The 27,809-nt window shown below is 39.7% G+C and overlaps 1 protein-coding gene across 4 annotated transcripts in view; it reads left to right on the top strand.

Moving 5' to 3' along the window:
* FRMD4B (FERM domain containing 4B) overlaps nt 1-27,809 on the top strand; it is a 256,120-nt gene that overhangs the window by 83,076 nt on the left and 145,235 nt on the right. The window contains exon 1 of one of the 4 annotated variants that reach the window (XM_039328769.1): nt 16,385-17,098. The exons of 1 other annotated variant lie outside the window; for it this stretch is intronic. In XM_039328769.1, coding sequence (XP_039184703.1) covers nt 16,937-17,098 — 162 coding nt within the window. In that variant the 5' untranslated portion in view covers nt 16,385-16,936. Of the gene's footprint in view, nt 1-16,384; nt 17,099-27,809 lie in introns of those variants that run through there. 2 more of the 4 variants (XM_039328768.1, XM_039328766.1) reach the window with 2 other exon arrangements.

Genomic DNA, 27,809 nt, shown 5'->3' with positions numbered 1-27,809 from the left:
GTCTATTAGAAGTAGAGAAAAGATAGCTGCAGATACTTTAATCATATCATTGCTGCAATCTTACACCAATTTCCTTGAAGCTCCATTAAAGATAAAGATAGATATACATACCTAGAATCATGCTGTTTATCCAAATGATCCCTAGTGTGCTTCATTGCACTGTGTCACAATTATTAATATCTTTTTGGAAGTCATATTTATTATCCTTCAAAAAATATTTTCATATATCAAGAGAATGCCAGGAAAAAGCAAGGTTTGGCTGTATTTTGATATCTGGTTTACATTTCATAGATGCATAGCTAAATTATATTTTATTCTCATGCCAGTGTAATAAATGATGAATGTTGTTACTGCTTTTCATTCCATTCCTAGAGAGAGGAATTTTATCTTTGGATAAAATGGGCAGCCTTCACTGTAGATCACATTTTGCTTTAATTATGATATTATGTGAAAATATGTTTGGTCTAGTGGTTAAGGCACTGAGCTGAAAACCAGGAAACTGTGAGTTCTTCTCTAGTTTTAGGCATGAAAACTGGAGGAAAGTGATCATATTGACTTTGAAGTGACCAATTGATAGATGATGAGGATACATTTTTTTAACATACACTATGCTAAGAGACAAATATCATATCAGATGTAATTCAGTGACAATATTTACAAGAAGAACTTCTGTTAATATTGTTTGGACCTGCAGGATTTTCAGCTTCTGAGATACATGAAATACTAGAACAACTAATTAAATGTTTTAAAATTTAAAAAAAACTACTATTTGTTTCTATAGGTAATAATAATAATAATGACAAAAAAGTCTGGATAGTGGACGTGGCAGTGCCTGGAGACAGCAGAATAGAAGAGAAAGAACTGGAGAAGATAACAAAATACAAAGACCTACAAATAGAAATAGAAAGACTGTGGCAAAAGCAAGCAAGGGTAGTACCAATAGTCATAGGTTATTTTGACCAATAGTCAAAACAACTAGAGCACCACTTGAACACAATTGGCATTGACAAATTCGCTATTAGTCAATTGCAAAAGGCGGCCTTATTAGGAACTGCTTCCATCCTGCAACGATATCTGTAATACCATCAAACATCCACATCTGCCTATCCCAGGTCCTGGGTAAGGACTCGATAGGTAGACAAAATGCCAAATCCAGTCTGAACATCTGGCTGACTGTGCGATGATCGATAATATAATAATAATAATATCTGAAGAATAATGATGAAGATGCACTGAAATTAGTATATCAGGGAGGCTTACTGACTACTGGAGAGACCAAACTGGCCTACAAGAAAGACCAAATGAAGAACAGAATAGAGGCATGGGAAGACAAAGCACTACATGGCCAATACATGAAAAAAAATAGCTGGGAAAGCAGATAATAATAAAACCTGGCAATGACTAAGAGCAGGAAAATTGAAGAAAGAGACCGAGGGACTAATTCTGGCTGCACAAGACCAAGCCTTAAGGACAAATGCATACAAAGTCAAAATTGAGAAGACAGCACCAGACAGTAAGTGCCGCCTATGCAAAGAAGCTGAAGAAACAGTGGACCACTTGGTAAGCTGTTGCAAGAAGATTGCACAGACTGACTACAAGCAGCGGCATGACAAAGTAGCAACAATGGTCCATTGGAAGATCTGCAAAAAATATCATTTGCCTGTAAGCAAAAACTGGTGGGACCATAAAATAGAGAAAGTCATAGTAAATGATAAAATTAAACTGCTCTGGGACTTCAGAATTCAAACAGACAAGCATCTGCAACATAACACCCCAGACTTAACAATTGTCGATAAGAAAGACAAAAAAGTCTGGATAGTGGACGTGGCAGTGCCTGGAGATAGCAGAATAGAAGAGAAAGAACTGGAGAAGATAACAAAATACAAAGACCTACAAATAGAAATAGAAAGACTGTGGCAAAAGCAAGCAAGGGTAGTACCAATAGTCATAGGCTCCTTGGGTGCAATCCCAAAACAACTGGAGCACCACTTGAACACAATTGGCATTGACAAATTTGCTATTAGTCAATTGCAAAAGGCGGCCTTATTAGGAACTGCTTCCATCCTGCGACGATATCTGTAATACCATCAAAACATCCACATCTGCCTATCCCAGGTCCTGGGTAAGGACTCGATAGGTAGACAAAATGCCAAATCCAGTCTGAACATCTGGCTGACTGTGCGATGATCCATAATAATAAAATCGTAATAGTAATAAAAGTTGGAAGGGACCTTAGAGGTCATCTAGTCAACCCCCTGCTCAGGCAGGAAACCCTGTACCATTTCGGACAAATAGCTGTCCAGTCTCTTCTTAAAAACCTCCAGTGTTGGAGCATTCACCGCTTCTGGAGGCAGGTTGTTCCACTGTTCTAACTGTCAGGAAGTTTCTCCTTAGTTTTAGGTTGCTTCTCTCCTTGATTAGTTTCCGTCCATTGCTTCTTGCCCTGCCTTCAGGTGCCTTGGAAAATAGCTTGACACCCTCTTCTTTGTGGCAGCCCCTGAGATATTGGAACACTGCTATCATGTCCCCCCTCTTCTCTTCATTAAATTAGACATACCCAATTCCAGCAATTGTTCCTTATATGCCGATCCTCTTTGTTGCTCTTCTCTGTACTCTTTCTAGAGTCTCAACATCTTTTTTACATCGCGGTGACCAAAACTGGATGCAGTATTCCAAGTGTGGCCTTACCAAGGCATTGAAGAGTGGTATTAATACTTCACGTGATCTTGATTCTATCCCTCTGTTAATGCAGCCTAGCACTGTGTTGGCCTTTTTGGCAGCTGCAGCACACTGATGGCTCATATTTAAGTGATTGTCTACTAGGACTCCGAGGTCCCTCTCACAGTTACTACTATTGAGCATGGTGCCACCTATGCTGTACTTGTGCATTTGGTTTTTCTTGCCTAAATGTAGAACCTTGCTTTTTTCACCATTGAATTTCATTTTGTTAGATAACGCCCAGTGTTCAAGTCTGTCCAGATCCTTCTGTATCTTTAGCCTGTCTTCTGGAGTGTTGGCTATTCCTGCCATCTTGGTGTCGTCTGCAAATTTGATGAGTTACCCATCTATCCCCTCGTCCAAATCGTTGATATAGATATTGAAGAGCACTGGGCCCAGAACAGAGCCCTGGGGCACCCCACTACACACTTCCCTCCGTGTAGATGCAGTTCCATTGAGGACCACATGCTGAGTACGGCCGGTCAGCCAGCTACGGATCCATCTGGTGGTGATGCCGTCTAACCCACATTTTTCTATCTTATCAAGTAGTAGGTTGTGATCTACTTTATCAAATGCCTTACTGAAGTCCAAGTAAATTATGTCCACAGCATTCCTCTGATCCACTAATTTTATCACTTGGTCAAAGAATGCAATAAGATTTGTCTGGCATGATCTATTTTTGACAAACCCATGTTGGCTTTTAGTAATGACTTTGTTTGCCTCTAAGTGTTCATTGATTCGGTGTTTGATTATCTTTTCCAGGATCTTCCCAGGTATTGAGGTCAGGCTAATAGGTCTGTAATTTCCTGGGTCCATTTGTTTTCCTTTTTTGTAGATGGGAACTACATCAGCTCTTTTCCAGTCCTCTGGTAGTTCCCCTGTGCTCCAGGATCTTTGAAAAATATAGTTCAGTGTTTCTGAGATCACATCTGCCGGTTCCTTGAGAACCTTATATAGTTATTTCTTATATAGAGAGCAACTCCACCTCCTCTTTTATTTGGTCTGTTTCTTTTAAATAATTTAAATCCCTCTAGCTGTGTGTTCCATGTGTGGGTTTCATCCCACCATGTTTCCGTAATGGCAACAATATCATATCTGCCCTCATTAACCTGAATTTCTAGTTCACCCTGTTTGCTGTTCATACTCTGTGCATTGGTGTATAGACATTTGAGTCCTTTATGACTGGCCCTGTGTTTGCTTTCTACATAACCTGTGTGGTACCTGAGTTCCCCTATTGTTTTACCACCTAACTGGTTAGCGCACTTTGTGTGGCACTCACTATTAGAGGCTTGATTTTGCTTGACAGCAAGGTTGGTATTCTTACATGCACTGATAGCCCTATAATTTTTAGATTGCCGGGGACAGGGTTGTTCTGTATCAATTAACTCACTGTCCCCGCTGTTTAGTTTAAATTTTCCTCCAGAAAATCTGTGAATTTATAGCCAAGTAACTCAGTCCCTTTTTTTGATGGATGCAAACCATCTTTTGTACATCTTTTCATTGGACCAGCTACAGACATTGTAACTAATATATCCAAAGCCTTCCTCTTTACACCACTCCTTTAGCCACATATTGAATTGTGCTATGCGCTGGTCTTTTCCATTTTGCTCCTTGTACACTGGTAAAACCTCTGAGAAAGTAAGCCTACAGCCTATTCTGCTAAGTTCCTTCCCCAAGCTCTGGAAATCGTTCTGCACAGAGAATACATCTTTTTGGGACAGATCGTTTGTGCCAAGATGTACAATAGCCTCCACATCACAGTCCTTGCTGCCATTCTTGATTATTTTAGAAATACGCTTCTTGTCCCTACTGGCAGTAGCACCTGGAAGACACCTGACCTCTTTCGAAGCCTCTATGTCCTTTCCTAAATTTACATCCCTTATAATTGAATCACCTACCAGAAGATAGCTTCTCTTTTTGGATGCCTTTCTGTTCTTGCATGACTGATGTGTAATACCTCTATTTATTATCATTAAATCTATCTGATACACAGAAGTTAAAAGATGAGTGGAGTAAAGGATTAGAGGTTCCTATATTGTCTATACAATGGGAGAGTGTTTTAATTTCTATAGCGAAAGTGTCAATGGACCTTAAACTACAATTTATGCAATAAAAATAATATTTAGAATTTATTGGACTACAATACACTTATCTAGAAAGGGACTATGTACAATAGCATTTTGTTGGAGATGTAATAAGAACAATGGTTCTGTAAAACACATTTTTACAGTGTTCTATACTTATAAGTTTGGGAGAAATTAGTAGAATATATATATTGGCAGTGTGGCAAAAATTAAAATTTTCAGAGGAAAATTTTCTTTTGAATTATATCCCTAATACATGGCATTTGACAAGTGGACAATTTAAATGGATTCTCCATGCCCTTATCTTCAAAATCAGCTAAAAGAATGATTTTGCAAAGATAAACATATGGCCCCATTTATTCAATGGATTGAGCAACATTATATTTGCTATCTATGTGCAGATTACCTATAGACAGATTTTCTATGATTAAATATAAGGAAATATTGGACACATTTATATAAAGTACAGTAGGTTAAAAAAGTATGGTAGACAAAAGGGATATACATATGTGTGTTTGTGTGTGTGTGTGTGTTTGTGTGTGTGTGTATGTGTGTGTATGAGCATGAGCAGAGCGCAAAAACGCCTTATAAGCAAGCTCCCAAAATGCCGGCATTTTATTCTGACAACATCGGCAGTTAGCTGACAAAAGCTAAGTATATTGAACAGTTTTGTTTGTATTTTATCCTGGTATTCAATTGTTTCTTTTAAGTATATGTATATGCAGGGCTTTTTTTCTCATAGAACACCCAAAACGGAGTTCCGGCACCTTTTTGGGATGGAATCTTGTTGGGTAGGCAAGACAGGTTGTATGAGGTGTGTGAGTTCCGGCACCTTTTTTTTTAGAAAAAAGCACTGTGTATATGTGTGTTAGTCCTTTATGATTATGATATAGACTATACACATACGCATACAGTATATAAAATATTTGTATTAAATAATTATATATAAATAAATATAACTGTTGTTCTAACAACTTTATTATACTTTATATCAATTTTTCTATTATATTTTTGCATTTACATTTCATTTATTTACTTTTAAGTAATTATGCAGTGGGGGGTTATATGTGCCCGTCTGCGCTTGCGCGGCTGTGCGGAGAGGCAGGTCTGTTGTGAAGCCCCATTCGGTTTGGGCTTCAGCTGTGGCGGCGTGTGGCTCGGCGGCTTCCGAGGTTAGTGGGCTGCTTCCCCCCCCCCGTCCCCGTTTGCATGTCAAGCCTCCGGGAGCTTGACATGCGGCCCCTTCTACCATGTCCCCTCCTGGAAAAGAGAGAAGAGGGTTTGAGTATACGGCATTACACCCATTTCGCCCTGGCTTATCCAGACACCTACGGTGGAATGCTCGGATTAGCTTAGGGGCATTTATATCCCCCTACCCTACCCAGGTTGCGTCCGAGAGCGGATATCCCTTCCACCGTAGGAGGTATTGGAGTTTTCCATACCGCCTTCGAGAGTCCAGGACCTCTTGTACCTCGTAATGGGACCCCGTGACTGGCCCTGGCACCCCGGTAGTGTAGGGACTCCCATGTGCAGGTTTGAGGAGGCTGCTGTGAAATACAGGATGGACCCTTCCTAAGGAGGCGGGTAACCGTAATTGGACTGTGACTGGGTTGATTACTTTAGTTATCTGAAAGGGGCCTAGAAGATGTTGCCATGTCGTCAAAGCCCACCGGATTGCGAAGGCCTCCTTCTCCCAGATGGCCCAGCTTCGTTCGGCCGTTGTGAATTTCCGGGAGGTATACGCGCAGGGCTGCAATGTCCCGCTTTCATTCTTCTGCAGAAGCACCACCCCCACAGCCACATCGCTGGCGTCGACCTGCACCACAAAAGGGACACTCGGATCTGGGTGGCGCAGCACGGGCTCTTTAGCGAATAACGTTTTCAAAGCCTCAAACGCCTTTTGGCAGTCCATGGTCCATTCCAACGGTTGACTCGGGCGGGGTTTTCCCGTAAGATGTTTCGTCCGTAAGAGATCTGTGAGGGGCTGAACTACGGTGGCAAACGATGGAATGAATTGGCGGTAAAAATTCGCGAATCCGAGGAAACTTTGTAGCTGGCGCCTGGTCTTAGGGGCTTGCCAGTCCAGTACTGCCTGCATCTTACTCGGATCCATTTCCACCCCGTTCCCCGAAATACAATACCCCAGGTAATCTAGTCGCTCTCGGTGAAACTCACACTTTGATAATTTTACATAAAGTTGGGCATCGAGAAGCTTCCGTAGCACTTGTCTAACAAGACTAATATGTTCATCCCTCATTGTGGTATATATTAAAATATCATCCAGGTACACAAGGACCCCTCGGTATAGGTGGTCATGCAACACCTGATTAACTGCATGAACACCGCAGGGGCCCCTTGCAATCCGAATGGCATGACGTGAAACTGAAAACTGCCTAACGGGCAATTAAACGCCGTCTTCCACTCGTCGCCGGCTTTAATCCGTACCCTATAGTAAGCTTCTCGGAGATCTAACTTGGTAAATATGCAACCCTGTGTGGCACACAGTTATAGAGCACTGGGAGAAAACCACTCCCAGTGCTGACTTACTGTCAGTGCATCCGCTGTCGTCCGTAAGTAAGAACAAAGGAACGCCGGCACACACTGAGCTCATCGACTGATTTATTGTGAAGATGAAACAAAGTCAGCACTGGGAGTGGTTTTCTCCCAGTGCTTTATAACTATGTGCCACACCCCGTTCTCCCGCCCCCAACTCCAAACCGACATCATATTCCTTTTGCTTTTGTTTTCTTTTTCTGTTTCTATGTCAAAAGCAATGAAAAATTATATTTAAAAAGCAGCTGGGCATCTCTCAACCCAGTTCAACTCTCAGATTTGTTGTGGGCAAAACAGGATTAAAAAAAAAAAAGTACCAATGTCAGAAGCTTTATGACCCCCAATTGCCATTCAAAAACAGATCAAACGATCATGTATTTAGCACTTCTTCTTTTCACCTTCTATATGAAATCTATAATTCAGGCTTTATCTGGAAATGAGTTTCACCATCAGCACAGGGAATAAACGGGTCTCCTTACTGCTTTGTGCTGATAAGGCAGTTATCCTTTCTGCTATGCCAGTACAATTAGGGTGATGCTTGCGAGCCTTTGCTATTTATTATAATAAAGAGGAGCTTGTCATCAGCTATCCTAAAAACAAAAGTACCATTGTTCACAGCAAGGCTCTGATTTCAACCACATTTGGATGAGAAACAGCATCTACACAGACCAAACTCAAGATTTCAAAGACGGTATTTATCAAATAGATGAAAGAAATAAAAGCTGTCTGCTGTCTGGGCTTAAAAATCTGCTAACCTAATTTTTCAATTCAGCAGCACTGACAATTCTTACACTGTCCTTGTGGCCCTAAATGTGTTTAAGGTTAAAATATTGTGTTATGGTTCACAGATTTGCTTTCACATAGTGTAAACTTTCTAGCAATAATCTACTCAGAGTTTGTACAAGCTATTCTTCATCTTCTTTAGTGTGTCAGTAATGTTCTGTTGAACGTGTTACCTGGACTAGATTTTGTCTAAGCTTACTTGAGTTTTTGTTAACTAAAGTTTTTGCTAGGCTAGGTTTTTGTGTCAACTCTGAAGACAATTGCACATCCTTTTAGAAGTTAAGTTTCATTGACCTTAAATGTTGTGGCTTTTTGTCCATAATTTAATTTCATTCAGCTTTGAGAGAACCAGTTTAAAAATAAAACTGCTCCTTGACAGTGACTTTCAGAAATCTCTTTGTTTTGCTCAGAAAACACTTCATTCTTTCTAATTGTTATACAAATATTCTGGGATAAGAGACCTATCTCTGGCCAGATTCAAAATCCTTCTAATATATTAAAGGAAGATGCAGTGTTACTGTTTTAAAGATTACCTCTATTCCTGCTCAGAATGGATGATTAAATCAATCTTGTATGCCCATTCTACCATGCTTGGTGCTTTGACTTATCAATGCCTCTGCTTGTCTAAGTAGGTGAGACAAGTAAAATTCAAACTTTTTACTAGCAGATATATCAATGAAAATTTCAAGAAATATTGGGAAGTTGTTAGATTGTAATCACTAGTTCACTTTTAGACTAGCTTTGATTAGTTAATTGAACCCCACATTTGCTATTGGGTGTTGGAATAGGTTTTTTTAATAGTTTATTTTATTGTCTGATTAATTCAATTTGATCAATACTTTTTTGTTTATTTTGCCTTTTCCTAGTTGTCCAGTAAATCTGTATTTCAGATTACTGGTCTCTTAACAAATGGCCATTCAAATAATATGAACTTGAGTAAATTAAAGACAGAGAGAAGCTGAAGGACTTTTTAGTATATGTTTCAATGCTATGATTCCAAAACAATGGTAATTCCATCAAGATATTCCTTCTGTAGAGGACAGCAATGGAAAATGGCTTGAAAAATCTGGCAGATTCCTTGATTATTGAATCTTGAAATGACCTATATCAGGTCCTACAGTTTTGAGTTGGTGTGTTACTGTTCCAGAGTTACATTAGAATCATTGCACTGGGAAACAATCAGGTATTGTTCTAGGACTAATTACTGTATATGATTGGTACCAATAAAGGAGACTATTTGTAACTCGGGGTGACTTGCACTAATGATGTTACCTAGTTTGGTTAATGAAATGTCTGCAAGAAAACAACCAAACTCAGAGAAGATTCCTCATTATATATCTAGCTTTTTTAAGAATACAGCTGTACAATTTGCTCATTTTAGATCTTTTAAATAATTATTCAGCTTTATTTTCATTGCCACTGATATTTCAAATATATTCTATTGTGCCTTAAGTAAACAATAAAATTGTTGGATGCTTGCTGTGCTCACTGCAGAAAGACCAATGACACTCACTTTTCCCTAGTGGGAACTTAAGCAAGGGCACACCTGGATACTCATCATGCTATGGTCAACAAAACATATTGTATGTTGGACTGAAGAGCCAAAATGACTTGGAATTCTGGAAGTTATGTTCAGAGTTTAAAGATAACTAGATTGGATATCACAATATTTTAACAAGGTAATTAATTTTGTTCAGGTTTAGAAGTAATTGTAGCTGGCCCTTCAGAGAAGACAGTTATCTTGACCTTCTTACGTGGAGGTGATTTTATTTACATTGGCAAATATTACATTCTAGCTGCAAACAAAAATCTTAGTTTCTGAAAACAATGTTTATCTCACAGAACTTTCAGTTCCCCAGACTGCATCGGGGAAAGTGTGTTCCAGATTTTAAAGGCATGGGTAATTAATTAATCAATGTGAGTTTTCACACAAGCATCTACAGTAGACCTTTCAGATAAGGAGGATTAAGCTTTCTTTGCAACCTGAACTATTATAGCACTGTTCCTAAACATCCTCTCAACAGACTGCTCTTGCCTAGCGGTGGTTGTTATGCCACAGAAACCAAAGGATCACATTGCTTCAGATGATCCAGCTTAGAAAAGCGGCCTCACACATGATACGCGGGAATAAAGTTTCGCCTTTTGTGGGCCCTTCTCCTTTTTCAGGGATTTTACATTTAAGAACTAAAGGGAACTAAAAAGTAAGACTACAGGGTTAAAGTAGAAATACTTTATATCACATTTTTGTGGGGGTTATTGGAACTGTTGGTTTCATTAAATGTTCATCTTATATAGTTTCATTATGTGACATTTTATATTTTAATCCCATGTAATCAGATTGGTGAAATTGTTCTAACATGAAAAATACAGAACACTGAGAAGAAATATCCAATAATTTATTCGATGTTCAAAACAGAACTCCCCCATCAACAATGAGAAAGCAAATATTTTTAATGGAAATTGAGGACTACAGGATGGGAAACCCTAGGGCAGTGGTGCTGAACCTATGGCACATGTGCCAGAGGCGGAACTCTCTGTGGGCACACGTGCTGTTGCCCCAGCCTTGCCTCCCCCCATGACCCCCTTCTCACCAGCAGCCCCCCTGGAGGAGAGTCGCCCCCGAGCGTGGCCCACATGAAGCAGGGCATGGCAGCCAGGCAGCGTAGACAAGACTCTATCCTCACGCCCCATCCTGCACAGTTGATACTGCAGGGTGTGGGCAGAGGGCGTGGCCATGGCGCTGCTGGGCTACCTGGGTGATCAGCGGGCCCTGGAGACGGTGAGTGGCCCTGTGGGCAGGCGGGATCGGGTGGGGGAGGGGGGTTCACCATCACTGCCCTAGGGATCTGATTTGTAGCAACTTTAAGTGAAACAGATTCTTGAGAGCCATTTTAATATATAGGTAGACCTTGACTTACAACTATAATTGAACCCAGTATTTTTATTTTAGGTCATTGTAAGTTGTAAGTTGAGTCATTATGTAACCAGACTCAAATTTACAACCATTTTGCAGGACCCAATCTGAGTCAGTCAGCAGGACCATCGGTTTATTCTTCCAAGCTTCCGGGCTTGTGCTGGAGCCCATCCTCAAGGAACTTCTTTCTCTCCAGAATGTGTGCAACCTTTTTTATAAAACAGATTTTGCTTATGAGTCACAAATATGAAATAGATGGATGTACAAATAAAATAAAATAATTAAAATATATCTATTTTCTTCACAGTTCATTTGAAATAGATCAAAGACATGCTGAATTCCTGGTTTATCCCCTGCTCATTGAAAACTAGCTTATAAAGTAAACAGCTTTCTGTTCTCTTTAACTTCTCATGACAAAAATCCTCTTTGTTTATAAACATTGCAATTTTAATATTTTCAGCAAAGCATGGAACATGAGCAAAGGGTGAGAAAGAAAGAATGGGGTGGTTTTCCCCATTAGACAACTTAAAAGGAAGCAGTGAGGTAACCAGGGACCCTGAGAGTATTGGTGTGAGTGGTAGTTAACGATGATCAGAACGTACTGAATATGCCCAGGTTGTGCACGCTTTTAAAAAATTTTGGACCAGGTCCTTTAGATCTCATATAAACAGATGGAAGCTTGAAAAAGGACATAGTTGCTTTAATTAGCATCAGAGAGAAATGCACTCATGGAAGATTTGAAATATAACTTCTAAGTCGCTTTTGATGGATGTACACAGTCAGATTTTCCACATTTCAGATATGTTTTCTTCTCTCTTGGCTTAATTGGCAAACAAGTTATAGTGCATCATATTGCTCAAATGAATACTGAATATGTACAATTTATAAAGCAGTCTAATGACAAGAAAGTCAACGAAATGCCGCATAGTGATAAAAATTGTATAAAGAGTCTTTTCTCACCTGGTGCTTACCCAGTGTGTTGGGACTGTGGACTAAAGAATTCAAGACCATAATGAGGCACTCAGATTGGTTGGATAAAACCATTAGCAAGCTTTAGTTAAAACATGTCCTTTTTTCTCCAATTCCAATTTTCTTCCCTACATTGTCTTCTATATTTATATCATTTTGTTTGTTCTTATGGCTTATTTAATAAAATGAAGCTAGTTATTTTTAAAAAATTCAGCCTGTTGAACTAGTGTCATACAGAGTGCTCATCTTCTGGCTGAAGTTCAAAAAGTATGAAGCAGCCATTTTTTTCCTGGTCTTTTCAAAACGATGTATACCTCCCGCTGATCTTTTCCCACCTACCCCACAGAAGACTGACATAATTACAATAAGCCTTTTTCTGTCTTTTCGATATTCTAGTTCTTTCTCTGCTGCTTCATTTAAGATGCCCATCTCATAATATGAATCAGTTTTCCTTTTAAGATTTTTCTATAAAAAAAAGACAGCAACCTCCATCAAAGCAAAGAATCTTGTTCTAAAGTGTGCCCAAAATATCTACAAGTAGATTAATTGCTAACCAGAATGTCAAGTTATTTTTGAAGGGTGATTGATTTTTGGTGACTAATTTGGACCATTCAGAACTGGTTTAGTTCTACCTTCTTTTAAGATGTCCAATATGAGTGAATTTACCTGTTAAGTATGAGTGATTTTTTTTTTTCTGTGGGACTCTAGAAAATGCATAAGTGGCTATTTTGTCTGCTTTTCCTAATAGGGCAAAGGATAAGACTATGCAGATACAATCACAGTGGTATGTGAATACTTCATTGCAAGTATTGCCACAAGATAGACCCAAACATAGACTCATACATTGCTTGACCGTATTTATGTTTTGTTTTTCTTATCTTGAACTGCTTTGCATTTTAACTATTCTGGACTTTGTATTGATTTCTATCACATAGCAGTGATGGAAATTTGTACATTCAAAATAAAGTTGCTTTCCATATTAGGTTGCAGTGAGCTAGCTTGGATGGTGAGGAATCATAAGTTGTTCTTTCTTGTACCTGCATGTATTTGTGCAGAGACATCTTACTTTCCAGCTGTTACATAAACCTAACCAAATGAATTAAAAAGGGCTTTTAATTTGCTAAAATGTTTACTTATCTTGGAGTAAGCTTTAGTGAAATGAGGGTTTTTCTGACTAGATGTATAGAGAATTATTCTTTAGCTGAACTGCTATGAGCTTGTTATTATTATAATATTTACCTGGGCCCTAGAAGACCCAATTTCCAATAATTTGCTGCCAAAATTCAGCAAAACAATTTCCATACTTGTGATAAACTACTTTGGGATAGTTTCTAATTATTGGAAAGTTCTAAGGTTAGGAAGTAAATTAAAAGAAACCAGAATTCTTGATATTTAAGACTTATGTATTAACTCTATATGAAATAATAATCATAATCATAATAGAGTTGGAAGGGACCTTGAAGGTTTTCTAGTCCAATAACCTGCTCAGACAGGAAACCCTATATCATTTCAGACAAATGGTTGTCCAATCTCTTCTTAAAAACTTAAAAACTTCCAGTGATTAATTGTTCTAACTGTCAGGAAGTTTCTCCTTAGTTCTAGGTTGCTTCCCTCTTTGGTTAGTTTCCATCTGTTGCTTCTTGTCCTGCCTTCAGGCACCTTGGAAAATAGCTTGACTCCCTCTTCTTTGTGGCAGCCCCTGAGATATTGGAACACTGCTATCATGTCCCCCCTCGTCCTTCTCTTTGTTAAACTAGACATATCCAATTCCAGCAACCGTTCCTTATATGTTTCAGCCTCCAGTCCCCTAATCCAGGGCTTTTCAACCTTTTCACCCATTGTGCCACTTTTAGGATATGGCAACATCCGAGTACCACCAATAGCCTAGCAAGGTGTCAAAAACGTGATGACCCCCCCAAAAGAAAAAAGTGATAAAGTACAGGTAGTCCTCGACTTACAACAGTTCGCTTAGTGACTGTTCGAAGTTACAATGGCACTGAAAAAAGTGCCCCCCAAGCCACAGCCGGGCAAGACACCTGCCTGCCCGCCCGGCTGTGCTCTTCCTCCTGTCCGAGGTTTTCATTGTTGTGAGAATTTCTATTGAGAATTGGCAGCGGGGTTGGGGTGGCGGGTGTTTGATTTTTATTCCCCCACCCCTCTGCTGGGTGGTTGCAGCAGGTTTTGGTCACTTCACATGACCCTGGGACAGTGTAACCGTCATAAATATGAATCAGTTTCTGGTTCAACTCATTCCCCTCCTCCACTACCACTTTTCTAGGATGGTCGCGTACTACCTGCCAGGTGCCAATGTACCACAGGTGGTACCCATACCACTGGTTGAAAAGCCCTGCCCTAACCATCTTTGTTGCTCTTCTCTGTACTCTTTCTAGAATCTCAATATCTTTTTTACATCATGGTGCCCAAAACTGAATGCAGTATTCCAAGTGTGGCCTTACCAAGGCATTGTAGAGTGGTATTAACACTTCACGTGATGAAATTAAACTTCAGAAAAATTTGGGAATTGATAAGATTATCTTTTTAATGATTCTTTTTTCTTCTTTGAAGTGCCCTACTTGATGAGAAAGTTGCATGAATATGTCTGTGAGCACTTACAAAAAGAGAGAGAAAGCTACATATAAAAACTCAAGAATATGTATTCATTTTGAAGGGGAAAAAAAGAAAACAAAAGTGTGGGAATATGCTGTCTTCTGAACTTAACGTAGAGCAGGGCTTTTTTTTTGTCATAGAACGCCCAGAATGGAGTTTGGCATTTTTTTTTGGATGGAACCTTGTAAGGTAGGCAAGGTGGGTTGTATGACATGTGTGAGTTCCGGCACTTTTTTTTTTTTTTTTACAAAAAAAGCACTGACGAAGAGTATGATTGGCCAGTGCTTGCTTTCATTATTCATTTTACTTAATTAAGTATTAATATACTGATTGTTTAGATCTAGCCTCATATTACCTGCTCACTATTGAAAACGGCCATGGGCACAAAACACATGACTAAATCTTGAACTGCTTACATTTGTCATATTGCTTTTTTAAAAAATTGAATTTGAATTATGAATTCCCCTTAAAAATTTTCTCTTTTATCTCAATTCTTTAAAAATGGATCCTACCTTATTGCAATCTTTCATATCTGGTGTTCTTCAAACATACTGGATTACCCAGCTGCAACACTCATTATCCCAGTGGGAGTGAGAATCTGATACATGTTGAAGGTACCACCTTTGAACCAAGTTGCTGTACTGTATTTATACAATATTGTACAAGTTTCTCCCATACATAATGTACAGAGCCAATTAAATAACCTCTATGGGAGAGTCATAGATTAATTTCTGTAACTGATGTTTTTTAATCATTAAACATGGTTCTCTGGTCTGGAATCAGAATGTGTTATTTTTGTTTTAGGCACGTTACTGTGAAAGTAGCACTGCTGTGCAAACAATAAACATCTAAAGCTAGCATGGAATCTGACAGAATGCCAGAAAAAGCATGGGGCTTTGCAGTACCCATTAATTAAGCTGATGATACTAACCATCTTTATAACAATTGATATTCTTCAGCCATATCTTTTATTTTTTTAATCCTCCTGAAAAGTTTCTGTGCTGTGTCTAGACTCCTATTCCTCCTCCCTCTTAAGGCAACAGCTTCTCACTTCATGAATAATAAAAGGCAAAATCTTTACTCTCCTTAGCTGACTCTTAATGAAGAATTAGCTGGTTAAAAAAAAAAAAAATCTAGATTCTATGAAAGTTTTTTTTAAAAAAAAATCGTTCAATTCTGCCAGTATCAAACAACTATTCCCCATCAGATCCTTGTAAGGAATTGCCTGTTCAGTGAAAGACGTTTTCTAGTGCTAAGGTTGAAATCTCCAAAGGGCTCCGCTATGCAGCTTAATTTTATACCCAACTACAAAGAGAACCCTGCGATTCTCTTGGGGCTGCCATTTCCCAAAGTGTTTATTTACCTCAGTCTGCACGGAGAAAGGCTCAGCTTCTGTTTTTACCTCGCGCTGCATGTGCTGCGTTAATAGGATTATCCTTACTTTCAGTGGGGGGGGGGAAGCATCGGAGTTAATTCCCTTTTATAATGTTCCGAGTGAGTTTTATACAGACTCGGGGGCGTTCAGAAACTCTTAGCTTGTTTTTATTGGGATCGGCTCAACGGGTTTTAAGAATCAAAACCGGCTAACGGGGAGGGGGGGGGAGAGAAAAGGATGCCCTTTTTTGTTTTAAACATACGATTTTGAAGTTTTTTGCATGCAACAGATGGAGGAGAGAGAGAGAGAGAGAGAGAGAGCGACGGGACGGAGGAAAGAAAGAAAATAAAAAGGCGCTGAGATGGAGCTTGGGGGGGGGGGCGCTCATCTGCCGCACCCTGCCGGAGTGAGTTTCCCCACGGAGTGCACCGGAGGGAAGGGGATTGAATTACTCGAAAGGAATTGTTTGCGGCTCTCTTGCACTCGCGCGCCCGCCCGCCCCAGAGCGACCAGCGTTCAGACGAGGGACATGGGAGAGGCGTGCGCTCCAGAAATGGGTTAAACGTGTAATTAGAGCCCGTACTGGTAGCTCCAGAAGGCTTAAGGGGAGATTTATTTAAGCTGTTCCGAAGGGCAACAAGGCTACTCTGTGCGCTCCTGGGGAGGCACCGCAGCCGTTGGCCGGACTTGAAGCCACGCCAGTCTGCCCAGGAAACAAGGGAGAAAGAGGAGTTTGTCTGGATGGCTTGACCTCACAGCCCCACTTCGCCACCCTTTCCCGTGCTGCGCGGTGTATAAAAGGCGCCTGTCCTAGCAGAAGTTCGGAGCTTTTTTTAAAAAAAAAAAAAAAAAAAAAACATCTTAAAAGAAAAAATCGGAGAGACTCGAGGCAGGAAGCAGCGTGGCTTCGAAGCAGCCGATCCGAGATAGATCATGGCTTCGGTTTTCATGTGTGGAGTGGAAGATTTCCTTTTTAACGGCAGCCGTTTCGTGTGGAACTTGACCATCTCGGCGCTCCGGAGGTGGTACACGCAGAGAGTGAGGGGCTGCCACCAAACCCTGAGCACGTGGTGTGGGGTAAGGGACCTTTACCAGGTAAACCCATTTTAGCGATTCAGGTTGAGTTGGGTGGGTGGGTGGGTGGTTTTCCTTCCTGATGCACATCCAGAATGGGAGAAAGAGGAAGAGCGGAGGGTGAATCTGAAACAGGCTGACCAATTCACCTGTAGGACAGTCTTGAATGAAAGACGTGCCTCAGACCTCTGCCTGAAAGACACATAATCTGCCTTCGGATGTATACTTTGTACATCTCCTAAGACAGGGGTTCTCAACCTTGGCAACTTTAAGACTTGTGGACTTCAACTCCCAGAATTCCTCAGCCAGCTTTGAGGAATTCTGGGAATTGAAGTCCACAAGTCTTAAAGTTGCCAAGGTTGAGAACTCCTGTACAAGTGGTGAGACCTAGGTGATGGGATTTGTGTTCCACATCTTCTTTTTAAAAAATGCAATGCCTTTCAGGACTCTCGGCATGACAAGATTCCCTCCTGCGTTTATTCAGAGCGATTAGTTGGGATTGCCTCTGCTTTCTGTCTCAGGGCCATTCATCAAGCTTGCCATCCCTTGCTACTTCAAGCGCTTACCTGAACTAATGGGACTTGTTCAGTTTCCATCATGTAAGCATGCCGAGCACTAAATGCAGTGGCAGGAAAAATTTATTTTATACTCCTTAATTCTTTTCTCCACCCTGCTACAAATTCTTCTTGTTTCCTGTGTAATTACTTGTTTCAAAACATCTCGTGCTCTTCCTCTTTTTCTTATCCCATTCTTGGTTGTTTTGTCTAGTTTGGAGACAAATGATCAAAAGGTGTCAATACTTTGAAAAGAAAAAGATAGTTGTCATTTTTATTCAGGAACATTTCCATATTATTGGATCGTATCATTCCATAAGATCCTTTCAAATGAACTCTTTTTAAAGAAGGTGTCACTTTGAGAGGTCCTTGATGGACTGAGCTTGTCTTCCTGCAGTCTTTTCATTATCCAAAGTAGGTAACATCAGGAGTGCACTGATGATGTTACCTAGTATGGTAAATGAAACGTCTGCAAAAAAACAATCAAGCTCAGAGAGCACCAAGGACCCCTCATTTCAACCCTGAGCTACAAATATTCTCCTTTATCAGATGTCAGTTTCTATACAGTTTCCCCTTAACTTCTGTGACAGTGTGTATTTTCATATGTGTACATGTCTTTGGCTTTAAAACGGAATGCATTGGTGGTTTAGAAAGGAACTTCCTGAGATTATAGGACTTTTAGTATATGATGAAAACAAATAATATCCTTACGGAAATAGACTCTGTTCATCAATATTAATCAGATAAGGATGCCGAAATAAATGGTCTATGTTTTTTTAATTAGAATCATTTTTTTCAGGATGTGACAAAATATAAGTTTGGAGTCCTACTTACTGTATATATAGACTATGTAACAGTGATGGTAAACCTTTTAGAGACCGAGTGTCCCCAAACCACCCCATCTCTGCCCCTGCCCTGCCCCCCCCCCACTCTACCCCCCACTACACCCACCCGTAGGGCCACTCACTGCCTCCATGGTCTGCTGCAGATCAGCTAGGCAGCCCAGCAGCACCATGGTGGCCATGCCCTCTGCCCACACCCCGCAGCATCAACTGCATGCAATGGGGTGTGAGGACGGAGTCTTGTTCCCACTGCCCGGCTGCCATGTCCTTGGCTGCACTGCTCTGCGCAGGCCACACCTGGGGGATGACTCTTCTCCAAGAGGGCTGCTGGTGAGGAGGGGGCTGTGGGGGAGGTGGGGCTGGGGCGACGGCACACATGCCACAGAAAGGGCTCTGAGTGCTGCCTCTGGTACACGTGCCATAGGTTCGCCACCACTGCTATATAGTGTAAACATCCTAGCCAATGCACTAGGGGGGGAAGAGAGGGGGAGATGGAATTCAGGCTCCCGACAACAAGCTTCAATCATATTATTGCCTGGACATGGATGTCTTTATCTAGTCACTAGCACATATGCTCAGTTGAAGAGAATTTCTGCCTTTAACTTCCCACTATCAGACGCATGCTAATTAGTAAGTGAATTAGATGTTTAAACAAAGTTGGGAAAACACATAGGGCATAGCTTCTGGAATTCTGTCCAAGTGATATTATACCAAAAAGATGTGCAGAGGTGGATGGATTCAGGTCCAAAGAAATATGTGAAATTCTAAAATTGTTTACTCAGATATGACTCGCTTTGTATAGTAGTCTTTGTGTCAAGCTGGAAGCACGCATATGATGTTGCCGCTATTATTGCTTCTCAGCTTGCCAACGCACTAGGGGGAAGGAGAGGGGAAAATGGATGCAGGCTCCCGACAACAAGTCAACTCACATGAATCAAAGACTTTCAGCAGGTGTAAACCCACAGAGACACTTTTTCATAACAATATTTTGACATTTGATTGGACCATGTGACCTGCACTATCAGGGGGAGGGAGAATCTATACTTTAATTATAGTGGTTTGCGCGGGAAATAACCAGAGCTGGTTTTGATTTCATCTGTGCTATAATGATGTACTCAATAAAGTTTTGCATTAAGAGATTGGATCGTCTTGATGGTGCTTAATCAGTTGAATTTGTCAGTCAGAACCATGACACTTTGACTTCTGACTGGACTCAAGAAATATTACTAATGATCTGTTCTTGAAATGATGATAGCCACACTACCCTGCGGTCATGTGATTACACCTCGGATGCTTGCATTTAGTATTGGTTGCAGTGTCCCATAGTCACATGATCAGCAAAAAATGTCCATTGGGAAAGCTGGAGTTGGACTTATGATCATGTGATTCATTTAATGACCACAGTGATTTGTTTAATGAGTGTCATAAAAGCAGTCATAAAATTGAGCCCAGTCATGTGGACCTAACAACTGCAGCTATTTAATAACCAAAGTTCCTGGTTCAATTGTGGTTGTAAGTTGAGGATTACCTGTAATGCATTATTGTTCCAGTTATATTTTGTTATGTCTTTATAAGTACATAATAAATTAAAGTACTACTAATTTTTGCTTTGTGGCATTGTCACTGGAACAGAAGAGAGAGAAGAGAACGCATTCCAGAAGAAAAATTCCCCAGTGCATTTTCCTTCTTTTATATGGGTGCACTGAGAGATTTTTTTTTTTCCTGGAATGCTTGCCTTCTGTCTGGCTCAGTTTTGAACTTGCCTTTTCTTTTGCCATTTTCCATTCCACACTAAATCTGCTTTAGTTCTGTTCTGTTATCAGAAAGTTACCCTTCTGATGTTCAGATGGAAGACCCAAGTTTCTTTGCATAATTTCTTTCCAATATTCTCTTGAGTTGAAAAACAAACAAACAAAGAAAACGAGAAGCCATATTTGTACTAATTTTCAGAGTTTTCTCTCTCCACCTTTGCTATTTTATACATGTGTATAAGCATCCAAAGTTTTACAGTTTATCTGAAGAATAAATAAGCAGACTGCCTCCAGGTTGTTGACTTAATTCAACTTGAGTCACCACCCATTGCAGGTGCTTCATTGTAGGCTGAAAAAGTTTAAAACTTTCCCAGTTAGGACTTATTTTTGTTTGCAGTAACAAAAAATGAATATACTTCCCAAGATTCTATTCTGTTCTAAATGACAGATTTCAATTTGAGATAAAAATCAGGACTGGCAAAGAACAGTTAACAGATTTATTTAGAGCAGGATAAAATCAAAGAGTAAGACTCAAAATTTTGCAAAATTCAAACAAAAGAAGCCAAAAAAGAAGAATATTTGTAGTTCAGAATTGAAATGAGGGGTCCTTGGTGGTTTCTGAACTTAGTTGTTTACTTGCAGATATTTCATAGAGACGTCTGAATAGAATAGAATAGAATAGAATAGAATAGAATAGAATAGAATAGAATAGAATAGAATAGAACTGGAAGGGACCTTGGAGGTCTTCTAGTCCAGGACTTTTCAACCAGTGGTACGAGTACCACCTGTGGTACATTGGTACCTGGCAGGTGGTATGGGACCATCTTAGAAAAGTGGTAGCGGGGAAGGGGAATGAGTTGAACCAGTGGCAGCGCCGCACAAGCCTGAGCGAGAGATGGCTGGAGCTGCAGGGCTGTCAGGGCTCAGTGGAAGCGCTAGGATCAGCGCCAGGCTCCAGCTGGAGCTCGGCACTGATCCTGGTGCTTCTGCTGAGCCCTGAAGAAGCACCAATCAGCTGGAAAGCAGCACTGATCCTGGTGTTTCTGCTGAGCCCAGAAAAAGCGCCGATCAGCTGGAATGTTGCAGCATCTCCGGGGTCTTGTGATTTACATTCAGATGCTTGGCAACTGATTCATATTTATGACGGTCACAGTGTCCCAGGGTCATGTGAAGTGACCAAAACCTGCTGCAACCACCCAGCAGGCAGAGGGAATAAAAACCAAACACCCCCCACCTCACCCCACTGCCAATCCTCAACAGAAATGCTCACAACAGTGAAAACCTCGGACAAGAGAAAGAGTGCAGTTGGGTGGGCAGGCAGGTGTCTTGCTCGGCTGTGACTTGGGGGGCAATTTTTTCAGTGCCATTGTAACTCTGAACAGTCACTAAGCGAACTGTTGTAAGTCGAGGACTACCTGTACTTTATAACTTTTTTCCTTTTTTTTTTTCCTTTGGTCATCAAGTTGTTGACACCTTGCTAGGTGACTGGTGGTACTAGGATATTGCCATATCCTAAAAGTGGTACAATGGGGGAAAAGATGGAAAAGGCCTGTTCTAGTCCAGTCCCCTGCTCAAGCAGGAGAACCTATACCATCTCAGACAAGTGACTGTCCAGTCTCTTCTTAAAAACCTCCAGTGATGGAGCGCCCCCAATTTCTGGAGGCAAGCTGTTCCACTGGATAATTGTCCTCACTGTTAGGAAGTTTCTCTTTAATTCCCCTGGGTTGCTTCTCTTTTTGGTCAGTTTCCAACCATCATTTCTTGTCCTGCCCTCTGGTGCTTTGAGAATAGTTTGAAGTCCTCTTCTTTGTGGCAGCTCGTCAAATACTGGAATACAGCTATCATGTCGCCCCTGTTTCTTCTTTTCTTTTGACTAGCCAAACCCAAGTCCTGCAGCTGTTCTTCATATGTTTTCATCTCCAGGCCTTTGATCATTTTAGTTTCTCTTTTCCAAAGTCTTAACACCTTTATGTAGTATGGTGACCAAAATTGGCTGCAATATTCCAGGTGTGATCTTACCAGGGTTTTATAAAGTGGTACTAATCAAGCGTGATCTTGATTCTATGCCCTGGATTGTATTAGCTTTTTTGGCTGCTTCTGCACACTGCTGGCTCATAGTCAAGTGATCATCCACTAGGACTCCAAGGTCCTGGTCCCAGCAGAGTCTTTTACAACTCAATAAGAGTTCGTGCTAATAGTATTAGGATTTGGCTTAACTCCCAAATGCAAGGCTGAAGCTTAGGAATTTCTAAGAATGTTATTTGTATGCACCTCATGACACATTTTCCTAGAAGAGATTACTTTTATGCTTTGCAAATATCCCCACACTTTTCAGTGATAATTTTGTTCCTCATTATTATTGGCTCCTCTGCTTTCTATAATATGTTTGGCCTAGTATCAAAGAAATGCTCAATATTCAATGCTTCTTATGTTTAGATATTTACTGATGTTAAGAAACAGTTCAGTTAATGCATAAGATTATTGCAAAGTGTTTGTGCTTATGTTTCATTCATGAAGAGATGGCCCAAATCTATCACTTATCTGAATCTGCTATATCTTTAAACAGTTTATGTCAGCTTAAACACTTGTCTTGATCAATCACTGCACAGATAGAGAACTAGAATAGTGTAAATGATAGGATTGAAATAGAAGAATAAGAAGGAAACCTGGACAGGTATAATTGGAATTAGCTTAAATAAGTATTGACATATATGAAAGGATATATAAAAGCAAGCATGTTTGTATATATAAAGCATCCTCTCCAGTGCATTATCAACTGATGATCTGCCATAGTGATACTAGGAAACTTTCATTTTGATAGGAATGGTATAAACTTTATTTTGGAGCATACATCTGACATGTGCTCTATCCATAAAATATGGAACTTCCCTAAATCTGCTTGTTTTCATTATGAACATTTAAAACCAGTTTAATGTCTTGTTTTCTTTGTTGGAGGGGGTGTCTATAGTCTCTGTTAAAAGTCATATATAGCCCAAGTGTTTTTTTTTGTTATAGAATGCCTGGTATCTTTTTTCGATAGATTTTCCAAGTTTTAAAAGTAGCTTTTGAAAATTTGATGTTTGGTCCATGTGGACTTGAATCGCCCTGTCGAGCGTAGCAGGTCGGCAACAAAATCATTAAAACGGTGCATGCGGGCTGCTTGTGTGTTGAGTCTGATGCATGCGTACTTCGTCTGCGCTGGTTGTATGTCACTGTTTGGCTTGTGGCAATACTCAGCTTGTGATTGGTCGTGTGGTTGCACGCTGAGTGCTTACTGTGAGCGGCAACCGTTATGTTTCATTACACAACTGACGTGTGTGGGTAAGTGTACAGTGATTGACTACGTGCAAAAGTTAAATAATTTATTTTAAAAAAATCGTTGTGAATTGAAAATCTTTTTTTAATTTTTAGTGTAAAAGTGTGATCCCAAATTTAAAAATGAAAAAAAAAATACTAATTACTTCTCAACCACCGATCCTGCTAAGAACTGAATATATAATTTTTTTAATAAAAGATTAACAATATGTGAGTTCCGGCACCATTTTTCTTACAAAAAAAGCACTGTCGCAGGGGTAGGCAACTGTGGCTCTTTTATGACTCGTGGACTTCAACTCCCAGAATTTCTGAGCCAGCCATGCTGGCTCAGGAATTCTGGGAGTTGAAGTCCACGAGTCATAAAAGAGCCAAGGTTGCCTACCCCAAGTCTAGCCCTACTGTTATTTGACATTCTTTAGCTGTGGTTTTTCTGCAAATTAATGGTATTGGTGAATGTGTTAAAACTTTTTTTTTTTTTTTTTGCAAATGAAAATATTCAGTACATGCATAGAAGTCACTTTGAATAATGACATGGGAAGCCTATACAATAAACAAACAAAAACAAATGCAGGCTGAACATTGAAGCATGCTTCTGTTGTATTATCCTGGAGCAGTGCCCCAAATTAAAGTTATTGCACTAGAGGGATGAAGAACCAGCAAATAAACTGCGGCTGAATAGTTTGAATTGTGATAAAAACCATCTTTGCTCTGTTTTAGAGAATTAAGTCCATATAATAAGTTGGAACAAACTTATATTAAAATCTGGAAGGTTGATTCTTCCAGGTCAGCTGGAGTAACTATTGATAAAAACCTGTAATTCAGAATATAAACTTGGAAATTTACCCATTTTACTGAATTATTAACTTGGAAGAGAGGAATAAAGACGGAAATAGCCTACAGTATTTCTGTTTCCTGTAATTCAAATCTAGTTAGCATGGACACCTGAAACATTATGTTTCCTTTACTGCTCCACCCTGAATACATTTTCCAAAATGAAATTGCTTAAAAAGGGAGAATGTCGTTACAGTGATTTTTTTCCAGAGTTAACAGAAAAATTATTAAGGTTTCAAATATCTGCACTAGAAAGACAGAAGAGTGTTATAAAGCCTTTAGCTCATAATTTCCTTTAGACCCAAAACTCCGGTTTGATGCGTTACAAGTGTATCTTGAACAGCTTGATTTCTGTTTATAACTGTTTGTGTTTAGGTTTAACTTAGTATTGACTTTTTAAAGTCAATTAGTTAATTAGAGATTAATTACTCTTTAATTAATTATTGGGATATCCAAATTAGAATTCTTTTGTTACATTTCTGAGAAAAGTGTAGTTTCTCCTAATAGGATTTGTCCAGAATGGATACTATGAAATTGTATAAAATATGTTTAAAATTATTTATCCCTGTATAAATACAATGTAAAACAACATCTCTAATCAAACAGAAAAATAAAGTCATAAAAATGATAGAGCAGCTAAAGATTTAATTACCACTTAAATTTCTTTGGCAAATAAAAAATGTTTTAACCTATTTCCAAAAAGATTATATAATTGGGAATAGAATTTAAAAATAAATAGTACTAGCAATTTTGGAATAAACCTAGAAGCAAAGAGACAATTGGTTAGTTTCAGTAATAGTGTACTGAAATTTCATCTTCAATTTTCAAATTATTTTTCCTTTAAAAAGTGGTTCTGGTTTTCTATTTGTTTCACAAAATATTATATAAATTCCTGTAGTAACATTGTTTGTCACAAGCTGCCTTTCTGCTATTCTTCCTTCCTTCCTTCCTTCCTTCCTTCCTTCCTTCCTTCCTTCCTTCCTTCCTTCCTTCCTTCTTTCTTTCTTTCTTTCTTTCTTTCTTTTTCTTTTTTTTTTCTTTTTTTCATACATCTCCCTCATTACAGTGCTATTTCCTGATCAAGGGAAAGGAGTTGATTCAGGCAACAAATACAGTAGATCAGGAGTGTCAAACTCAATTTCATTGAGGCCCGCATCAGCATTGCAGTTGCCCTCAGGGGGCCGGGTGGGTGTGGCCAGGGTAGGTGCGGCCTACTGGGTGGGCGCGGATGGAGTGGGTGTGGCCTACTGAGTGGGTGTGGCCAGCTCTACATCGTTTGCGTCAAGGGTGGGGGCCTGGGCAGGAGTGGGATAGATCTGAGAGTCTCTGGCAGAAGGGGGTGGGACCAGGGCAAGTCACGAGGCATGGTCCACTGGAGGAGCCTCACTGTTCCTCTTAGGCCATGCAGGGGGGGGCTTTTGGAGCTAAAACTGAATGCATTTCAGCATAGATGATCACCACAAAATTGTACATTGGCTCCCGGCTGGCCTGGGCCAGGGCCAAGGCAGAAGGGGCCGTTCCCTCACTGTTTCCAGGATGGCTTCACGGGCCACATGAAACCACTTCGCAGGCTGCATCCGGCCCCCGGGCCTTCTGTTTGACATTTCTGCAGTAGATGGTTGGAGACATGATTGTACAATAAAGAGCAGGACATTCTAAGGCAGCATTTGGATACATCATAAATATCTCTGAGTTTTGCCAAAATCTTTTTTTAAAGATTTTTCCCTTGAACTAGTTGAAAGTAATTGAAACAAAGTGCAAAAAATATAATAATCCAACTTTAGTCTTTATCAGGTTGGGATTCTTTTTGGATTAAATTTACTGTTGGACTGCATAAGGCCTACCTATCAAATGGGACTTATGAGTTATCTGGCCCATGAATTTTATAGAGCTCTAAAAGATGTCATCAAGCTCACACTTGCATTTCTGTTACAAAAAAAGCTGCACCTGGCATTTTTAATTAATTGTAGTTTGCCATTTAAGAGTATCTAAATGAAAACTGTAAAACTGCAGTGCAATGCTAAAGCACCTATAAAAATGCCAAAGACAACTCGTTCTCTTCCAAAAGTGAAATTTATTGAAAGCAGTCTTGTCTGTGCCAGAGTTTTTTTTTCTTTTTAGTAGATGAGCAACTATAAATCAAAACAACACAAGCTGAAATATTGAAAACAGAAACAACAACAATAACCTCTTGCCATTTTATGGTTAAATTAGTTTTTCTCATTCAGCTTCCAATCATTTCAGCCAAGTATATTTCTACTTCAGCTTGTGAAATAACATGTTTTGCTCCTGGAAAAATATAAAAAAAAACATAAAAGATTGAATGAAATAAAGTTTTGTATTTGCTCCTCCTTCCTTAACGGCAGAAATTTCATTTCCTGACTCTGAATTTCATCTCATTTCCTTAAAGGCACCACTGTGCCAGTTTTCAAAATAGGCATTCCTTTATTCATTCATTTACCATGTGTTTAATGATTCATATTTCCTGGGCTAATATTCACAAGAGCTATTAAATTTCACATGTAAAATTCTTTGACTATTTCCTTAACAAAATTCAGTTCACGCTTTGTTGTTTCTTTTACATGTATTGATTCTTCCCATCTCAAACAGATTGCATGATGTAGAAAGTGGAATTAACTGCACCCATCCATTCCTATTCTGTAGAAAAATATTTTGTTGTTTTTTTTACCAATTAGTGTTAGGTTTCTGAGGGATAAAAGTCAAACAATGTACCAAAATCTCACTGAATCATAAGGTTGAAAAGGATTTTAGAAATCTAGTCCAACCTTCTGCAGGGCAGGATTCCTCAGACCATCCTAGAAAAATGGTTGTCCAACTTTTGTTTTGAAAACCTACAACTCCAGGAAGCAGTCTATTTCTGGTCAGAAATTACTTCTTATTTCAAATTTGGTTTTCTCGCTAAAGATTTCACCCATCATCTTGTCTTGTCCCCAGCTATTATAGATAATAAATCTATACTGTTTTTCCTGTAACATTCCCTTCATATTAGTCCAAAGATGCTTTTTCATGAGGCAACCGGACTTTCTTGTTTTTCTTTGAGGACGTTTCGCTTCTCATCCAAGAAGCTTCTTCAGCTCTGACTGGATGGTGAGGAATGGCAGGATTTATACTCCTTCATATTGGAACACTGTCACATCTCCATTTACCCTTCTCTTCTTCTGACGGAACATACCTAGTTCCTTTAGCTGATTTTTATAGGATTTAGCCTCCAAGTCTCTCCATTACTACCTTGGTTGCTCTTTTCTGTATTGTGACAAATAGAACTGGAGATTGTATTCCAGTTGAGGTATGACTAGTGTACATACAGCAGAATTACCACTTCCTGTGATTTTGACATTAAACATCTGTTGATGTACCCAAGATTGCATTAGTACTTTTGGAGTACTAAGAAGGAGCACTGCTGGCTCCTTCTTAATCT

The sequence above is a fragment of the Crotalus tigris genome, unplaced genomic scaffold (assembly GCF_016545835.1).
Source record: "Crotalus tigris isolate CLP2741 ecotype Arizona unplaced genomic scaffold, ASM1654583v1 scf7180000024383.4638030, whole genome shotgun sequence".
Taxonomy (NCBI): Eukaryota; Metazoa; Chordata; class Lepidosauria; order Squamata; family Viperidae; genus Crotalus; species Crotalus tigris.
Note: the sequence above shows the minus strand (reverse complement) of the source record. Positions and strands in the feature narration are given on the sequence as shown.